The sequence below is a fragment of the Scyliorhinus torazame genome, chromosome 5 (assembly GCF_047496885.1).
Source record: "Scyliorhinus torazame isolate Kashiwa2021f chromosome 5, sScyTor2.1, whole genome shotgun sequence".
In the NCBI taxonomy this organism is placed as follows: Eukaryota; Metazoa; Chordata; class Chondrichthyes; order Carcharhiniformes; family Scyliorhinidae; genus Scyliorhinus; species Scyliorhinus torazame.
Genome location: NC_092711.1, coordinates 184,361,998 through 184,371,103, shown reverse-complemented (window position 1 = coordinate 184,371,103; position 9,106 = coordinate 184,361,998). Strand labels below are relative to the sequence as shown.

Below are 9,106 nucleotides of genomic sequence, written 5' to 3'. Positions count from 1 at the left end.
TCTCAGTGCTCCATAAAACACCCTTGATATCAATCACCGGAGAGCCTCTGGAAAGTCTAATCCACAGTGATAAATTACCACAACCATATCCCACCATTTGTAATACTATTAAAAAAAGGCAGCAGCATGAACCTCCATAAGCCTGTCAATCAGTTAAATATTACCTGATATTGATCTAATTTCTTTTCGCTTGTTACTGTTGGTTGCAGAATGGGTCACTTGACAGCTGTACACAGAACCGCTGCCCCATTCCTGCAGCGGCAATTTAAGAATGCTTGTGGAACTGTAGAGTCCGTCTGATGATTTTGCTGGGAGGGTAGTGGTGACACCGGACTCTATGATCTTTTCGCTCTTCTCCCAGCTCACTGCAATGCTTTCTGGATAGTATCCGCTGATCAGACAAAGTAGCTGTACAAAACCCGTTGCTTTCAATTCTTCAGAAATCTGGAGACTGATGGTTGGTGCACTGGTTGGTGCAGTGGGTCCTAGAATTGAAAATATTCACTTATTCCCTTCCATAATGTAGTTTAGAACATTTCACTGGTGAACTGGCCAGTAATTATTCCGCAACCCTAAAATAAAATAAAAGTTATGGGAGCTTGCTCTCCGGATTTCCAGTTGCATATGCAACAAAACAACATTTCTTGCACTTCAGCAAGTTTTTTATTTGCTCCTAACCGTCTTCTAACGCCTGATAACGTAGAAAGCTCCATAAACTCCCAACTATTCCTTCTTCAATATATCGAACTATTTGGAACATTGCCGTTTGTTTTATTCTGCATGACACTTCCCTTGCATTTAAGAATACCTGAAATATATTCGATCTCAGAGAACAATTACTAATACTTAAGAAAATATGATTGTATGTAGGTCAGTGACACAGCAGAGCAAATTGATCATGGGTGGCATACGCGATTAATCATAAAACTAAATACATTTCAAATGTCACCAAACTATTTACTTCAGCAGTATATTATTCCCTTATACAATACACATTAGTTTTGGCGACTGTGTCTGGAGCTCTATGTCGCTGCTCTGTGATTTACATTGTGCCACGATCAATCACGGGCTGAATTTGAAAGTTCAAATTCTTTTCCTGAAATCCCTGATGACTCAGCCCATCACTAGCCCTGTAATATCCTTCAGCCGGCCAACATTACCAAAATATGTGCTCATCTAACACCGACTTCGGCAGTGTCTTTGATATTTATTGCGCTACAATTGGTTGCCATGCCTTCTTCTGCCAAGAACTTTGTCCTCTGGAATTGCAGAACTAAGCTTCTGTATTTCCTCTAACTCTTTTTGAACAAACTTCTACCATCTGTTACAATATTGCATTATGTAGTTTGGTGTGTAATTTGCGCTTGTCATGTTACAGTGCAGCAGCTCCGGATGTTTTATTACGCGAAAGGCGTTTTGTAAATATAAGTTGTTTTTTAATCATGATTTTCCTTTCGGTAAGCTGCTTTAATCTTCCGGCTCTTAGGTTACTTTTATTTCACACTTTTATCGGACAATACTCTTAAATGGATCTTTCTTAAGAAGTTTGGATTTTTAGGAGACTGCATCAGCCAGTTTGTACAGCACAGAGCAGCGAATTGAATGATGTTTAGCAAATTCAATTGAGACACTTATAGAAAACCAAATTTCTCATGAAGGGAGATTTCAGTCTCGAACACCCCTGCTGGCTCTGTGTAAGAACAATAATAGGCATTGTGGAGAACAAACAATCCTGCGCTCTCCTGTGGCCGAAACTTGTAGTGAATATCTGTGACTGAGTATGCTGTTATGGACGGTGCATCACGACTGGAAATTACCAGTTTTCGACATATACTCACAGCTGACGCCAGGGAGCGTTGCAGCCCAAATTTCACCCATTAGACCTGTTGCCATGTTATTTTCCTATACCTCTGTCGTTGTTAAAAAATAATGACTCTATTAACATCACTGCTGCTCGTAGGATCTTTTCCTGTCAAGCAGCCATTATCATTTAACTGACAATTCATCATTCGTTGTTTGACTGATGATTTTAAAATTGCTTCCTCTGTTTACCGAAGAACACACTCAGTTTATTTCATTTTTTTCAATGACAAGCCTTCATTATTTTACCGTATCTTACAATTTTCTGGAATAAGTACAACATTACCTAGTTCACTACCCCACCCGGTTTCCTAGCCACTGCCGTGGATGAAGCGCCAGCTCACAATCACGGCGCTACACTTGACCCTGAGGTAAGGTTTCGAACACCTCTGCTTACCATCACCCAGACAATCTACATCATCTTTATAACAGCTCCTCAATCCTCCGTTCGCTCAATTCATCTGGTGCTGAAACCTTCAGCCATGCTGCCACCTCTCACATTCAGCGTTATCACACACATGGTTATGTTAAGCAGATCCAAATTTCTGCTGCACAGTTTCTCACTGGTATTGATGCTTTTCCACCCGTTGCTGTCCTGCATTTTAACCAAGCCTGGTAACCCCACGAAATTAATATATTCCTCCTTGTGGTCCATTTCCCTGAGATTAATTATTGTATATCACTGAAACCTATTGTGGAGATCTCACAATGTTGTGCCTGTGCACGATTCTTGAAGGAGCTACCCAAATACCACAAACGTGTTCTTTCTCGCCACTACTCTCAAATTTTTCAAACATATGTTTTGATACATTTTGGCTTGAAAACTTAACATTTAATCTGCTTCCACTATGCTATCAGGCAATGCCTTCCAGTTACATCTCAGGGTATAAGGGCACCCTCCACTGATCGGACCTTCTTCTTTTGCGAACTGTACTCAGTCCGTGACTACACGTTGCCGACGCTTCGACCAATGGACTGGTCTCTCTTGAATTATTAAATCAAAGCACTTTGCAACCACGATCCCACTCCAATTTCTATTTCTATGGAGACACGTGAAAACTAATTAATTTTTTCCACTGTCACGTCTTCCATAACTACAAAAATAACAAGTTGGCGTCACGAAACAGGACTTCCTTCATACCACTATAAAATGACACCCTCACACGAATTTACTTGGATCATGAGGTTCCGTGCGTCAGCCGTTCGGACATTAACTCGCCCTTTATAGAAACATATAATTCGTCCGCTGAAGAAGGAGACCATTCGGCCCATCGATCTTTCACCGACCCTTCGAAAGACCATCCTACCTAGGCGCAATTCCCCACCCTATCCCCATGACCCTACATTTAGGGCACTAAGGGACAATTTAGCATAGCCAATCCACCTATCCGCACATATTTGGACTGTGGGAGGCAACCGGAGGACACGGGGGAAACCCACGCAGACACGAGAGAGTGTGCAAACTCCACACAGACTTGCAACCAAGATCAAAATCGTTGACCCCTGTCGCTGGGCTGACCAATGTGCCTCAGTACCACCCCTCCTAATTCTCCGTTTGATATTTGCAATTGACCTTCAGCAACCACTTCATGGAAACATCTTCAAGTAAATGGATTTTTTAAAAACTTTATAAATTTGAAATGTATTAATTAAATGTCGTTCCGGACTGTTAAGGAACCATACCATGAACTTTTTAAAGGTGTGGTTCAAAATGACAATTCCAAAGTTCCAAACAAATCAGGAACACCTACCTGTCAGAGCATCCAAGCATTATACATTTCTATCAATTTTAAAGCAGGTGTTGCTTAGTGTTTACTCAGGGAGTGTTCCTTCTCACTTTCCCTGCCGCAGGTATGAAACCCGTTTGGGTTGTTTTTATTCGTTCATCGAATGTGGGCATCGATGTCTCAGCCAGTAATTATTGTCTGTCCCTAATTGCTCTTGTTTGGAGGACATTTAAGAGTAAACCACATTGCCTGACAACATAAAGACGGCAGATTTCCTTCCCCAAATTATATTAGTGAACCAAGTGTTTTTTATGACAATGAACAATGTTTTAACGATCATCATTATACTTTTATTTCCAGATTTCTTTTGAATTTACTTTTCGCCATCTGCTTTAATGGGATCCGAATCAAGCAATATCTTGAGTCTTAAAATACTGGTTCAGTAATTAAAGTCCCACTTTCCCATACCGCTGTTTCGCACTTCACAGGCAAACCTGATTTCATTCAATATGGGATTCATGTTTATTCCTAAAAAGTTAGAGTTTTCGATGGTATTTTGCCCTCTCACAAGTTGTCAAGTGTACCTTGGCCACAAATTCTACCACCACCCTGTTCACAGTCACAAGTAGAAAGTTTGCATACTCTGAATCTTTTTCATATCAAGTTCTCATGCTCCCTTCCTCAATGGCATTCGATTGATATGCCGGCCTTCTTCACATCAAAGAGCTGCAATTATTTTCGGCTCATCTTCAACTGAAACTCTTATATAGGCCTTTCTCTCCTTTGCTTGTTACATTGCGGAAACACCGTATTTCAAGGGCTCTTCTTCGGCTATCTCAGCTCTGGTAGTCCACATTGATCTTCAGCTCCGTTTGGAATGATATTGATATATATGTATATATGACTTCCCAAAACCACGAATTCAATATTAGCGTCCTGCTCTTCAACTCGCCCTTAGGTAAATTTGAATCTCCATGAACACTGAAAACTTTGCCCACGTTCACTAATAATGAGAAAGTCGATTTCATTAATTTGAGATACTCTTTTGTACCGTGAATATTTCCGAATAATTATTGCTTTATTTCAGGACTCTCTGAAATATATAGTCACGAAGCAATAGTGCTGAATTAAAATAATTGCAAATTAAACTAATTGTGGCTATTTATCGCGCAATTTCTTGTGTCGGTAAATTGTGAGGTTTTCCTCAAAATTTGGTCCGTGGGATCTGAATAGAAGGATTATTTTCTGAACCAAGATAAAGAAATTGGGGATAACGTGTATAACCAGTGACTCAAATATCTCACAAATGTTTTCCAAGCAACAAATAACATGAGACTGCTTACTTCGTTCCAATATAAAAGTAGATCCATTGTTTGCACTGAAACCACTGGAGCGTCAAAGACCTTTGCTTTTTGACACAATCTTACATACAGGGCACTTTCATTCTCTGATATAAGTGCGTTTGGGGCACGGGATTTCATGCAATTAACTGTATTACTGAACTATAGTCTAGGCAATTAACACTGTCCATTTCAGTTGTCCGAAATGGACTCCAAGTGAAAAGAGACTTGACTCATCGGTCGTCGTTTTGTAAATGCACCTCATCAACTTCCCACTGTACTTTACAGAATCATAGTTCACACTGTTTTTCTCAACTGATTAATTTCACAGTCGCATTCCTTGGTTTTCAGTTCACATCTTAGAAATAATTTTCCTGACAATATACAATAATATTTATCCCATGCTGCCGACTTGTTGTCGTCCCTTCCGCATTCCAGTAGTGGGAACGTTTTACCCCAAATCAGTCAATTATACTCGCAGTCAGTTAATTTCATCCTTAATCAGTTACTTACACTCCCAGTCAGTCACTTTCCATCTCACTGTCATGCTACCAACGTCAATCCCGGTTCATATATATCTACCTGCCAATGGGAAACATATGTCCCGACTCTGTGCTGAAATGTATTCAGCAGCTATTATTTTAATAAATGGACAAGTCTTTCAAGAGGTGAGGCGGCCGGACAAGCATTTTATAAACTCACAGATGTTTCTCATTAAAAGCTCCCCCAACCTATTATTGATTAATTAATGCATAATAGAACGCCTCATTAAGGAATAACTTCACGGAGTTGGTTCGGCTGCAATAGATGATACTTCCAGAATCTGTTCGAACAAGCATCTTACACTACGTATATCAGTTAGATCATATGTTTAAATGCTTTAACAGCGATTATTAATGTTAACGCACACGTACACCTCCTCCAAACAAGGCATAAACTTAAGTTAAATAAATTTACATTTGAGCGAATTGACTTCAGAATAAATGAGATTCTTGTATATATTTATATAGCTCAGGCTCTATAAATGAGAACAACGATTTTTTTTCATAGTATTACGTGAACCTAATCATACTGATAAATTCACAAGGGAGGTCACTTACTAGCGTTCACCGTTAGCATGGTGCCAGATCCGTAGTAATCCACGGTAAGTCAGTTCCCAGTCAAACCAGTTCCAAATGAGTTCGTGAAGCAAAAGTCCACGAAAGAAAATACCAAAACAGATAGGCACGAAAGATCTTCCGGGTGTACTCGGGATTAATATATGATCGCTTTCCAGTGGTTTTTACCCATCCAGATTATTTTTTTTGTAATGAACGTTGTTGTCACACCGAAACAAGGTAAGTTACTGATTTGCCATCCGGGGCTGTGTCTGCATTCCAAACAAAGAATGAATTGGAATTGATCTTAAACTCTATATGGTTACAAGTATAAGTCCAAAAGTTCATTGTGAAACGCTTTTCATCACAAATAAATCCAATCACTGTGAGAGTGGTTTATGTTGTGGCCCGAGTCGCTGTGTCACTGAATGCACACATCATTTCACACCAGCACAATAAATCCATTGTTGTACATGTCACATAAAAGCCATCTAATATTTCAGGATGTTGATAGAAAGATGAATTAAATATAGTCCAAAACGTTGTCTTTATATCGTGGTTCATGATGATGTTTATAATTCTCAGCCACTCATAGAAATCCTCGAGAAATGACAATGATCCAGCATCAATCTGATTGGGAGATTTATGCAAGTAAGAGTTATAACTGAGCAGAGAAAATGTTCTAAATTATTTGCCGGTTGCTGACAGAGATAAGAAATATTTAAATGTTAGGCTATAGCCAAATTGAATGCAATCTGCATTAACCGTACATTCAGAGGTGTTGGAATAGTTCATGTATTACGTAAATCCGACATTCATTGCTGTGGTATACCCAGCCACACGGTCATGAACATCAGCACAAAAAGCGTTTCCAATGCATTTTGCCTGTAGCCTCATGTAGATACCAGAACAATCCATTTTCTCCCATATTATCAATTTTCAGGATTTTGTTTATTTTGATATCAAAAGGTGCCATTTCTCCAAAGTACTCAATTCTGCTGTTCACGATAAGCAAAAGATAGATGTTGTCTTTGCTCCTGTAATGAAGTGTACTGGTAGTTTTTGTGAGACAGCAGCCGTATTCTCGAATACTGTGGTTGTTCCATAGTGGTAACCCCCATTGCAAAAACTGGGTTCATTTGAAAAGCTGGAAGGTAAACAGCGGCGCTGCACATCCATGTTTTCGCTTTCCGTAATATATGGGCTATAAAGCGAAACTAATGATTTCTAACCTCCCTCCCATCAACATGAACGAAATGAGTGGCTGCGGAAAAATCTGATTCAGCGGGAATGCAACACAACTTTTCTTTCTGCAGAAGGTTGCAGCATATATTTGTGTGTTGGTGGAAGCTGAGACATCATTACTGTGGTAACATAAGTTCTGCAGATGTAGGTGCCACTGTCCTCAACTCTCAGATCCCCGATTCGCAGAGAAAACGTGTTTGCTCTCTTGTTGACTGATACAGCATATCTTCCACCAATTGATATGCTTTCTTTGTCCGTTGATCCCAGTTCTGTCCGATACCAATAGGTGCTGGTCAGAGGATAGCTGCTGTCAATGTAGGCACAGTTGATGGTCAGCGATTCGCCGATATATTTTGTTGCATAACGTGGTGTTTGCTCCACTCTTGCAGTAAAGGCACCTGAACGGGGAAAAATAATAATTTACAATTTCATACAGAATAAAATCAGAAAAGTTTAAAGACACGGACATTTGCATAGCACCCACACAGCCGCAAAGTTTTATCTAATTAACTTCAAATCTCTAATTTAAACAGCTCTCACTTGGTATCCAGAGAAAAAGAGTAAAAATCCAAAAAATAATCATTCTTTCCTCGCCAAAATGTACAATGTTAAGCACAGCGATCTCCGAACCTCGACCCTGCCGGTTATGTGTAACCGTCTGAATCAGAGCACCGACTTTATAAATCTCGAGAGGCCTGGCTCATTTGAATAGGACGAGGTGACAGACCAACTTGGTGAGTATTCCCCAGAGGCCATGTTGGGTTGCACCTGTCCGCCGATGGGCATCCTCACAATGTTACAATCCACAACAATTTATAATGAACAGATAACGAGAGCACAGGGAACTCACTTCCCGGTAGCTATGCTGGGATTACTTGCATCCAGTATACTGCAACATTTATAGTTTCTCAGTTTAAATGATTTGGCGATATTTTCCGGCAATATTGGGGTGTATATTTCTGTTTGACACGGCGTTCGCAATAAAATTGTTCACGTTTCACAATCATCACTGAGACCTCTTAATTCCTTTGAGGTTAAGTAGATAAAACTTTTGCGGCTGTGTTGGTGCTATGGAAATGTCCGTGTAATTAAACTTTTCTGATTTAATTCATATGTATGAAATAGTAAGTTAAACGTTTTCCCCGTTCAGCTGCATTTACTGCAAGAGTGGGGGAAACACAATCTATGGCGACAAAAGGTATCGGCGAATAGCTGACCACCAAGAGGAACGGCCACGAAGCCGGGGCAGCACTGATGCCAGTGCTAGGGACCCGGGTTCCATTCAGGCCTTCGGTTACCTTCTGTGTGGAATTTGCCCGTTCTCCCCGTGTCTGTGTGTGTTTCTTCCCCGTGCTCCCATTTCCTCTCACGGCACAAAAATGTGCAGGTTAGGTTGATTGGTCACGGGAAGGAAATGTCCCTACCTTTCCAAAGATGGACAGGCTGGGTGAAGGGTCAGGGATTTGGGTCAGGGACTTTCGGAGGATAAGTGCGAACCATGTGGGGCCAATGGCCTCCTTCTGCTGTGCAGTGATTGTATAAAACACAAGTACCCTCAGTAACAGAAACCTGTACAGCTCGGTTTGTGTTGTGGCGTCTCTATCTTTAATAAGTTAGCTTGAAATGTGTTAGAAATTATGAAAACTTTGCTCTGAAACAACCACTGAAAATTCATGCAGGTTATAAATTACAGAATTCGGGAGAGGAGAGCAAACTGTATGAACTGAGATCAGGAGAGCGAACGCAGAGATCTCACTATAGTAAGCGGGTCAAAGTGTGAGTGCCACAGCTCACAGGTTTAGGATCTTGGGAAACCTCTGTTCTATGAGGATATCAA

The 9,106-nt window shown here is 40.4% G+C and overlaps 1 gene segment (V, D, J or C); it reads right to left on the bottom strand.

Annotated features, from left to right (window-relative positions):
• LOC140420794 (Ig heavy chain C region-like) overlaps nt 1–7,926 on the bottom strand; it is a 70,431-nt gene extending 62,505 nt beyond the window's left edge. The window contains 3 exon segments of the C gene segment in view: nt 165–485; nt 6,028–7,667; nt 7,810–7,926. Of these exon segments, the coding sequence occupies nt 165–485; nt 6,028–6,046 (340 nt within the window).
• Between the last annotated feature and the right edge of the window lie 1,180 nt (nt 7,927–9,106).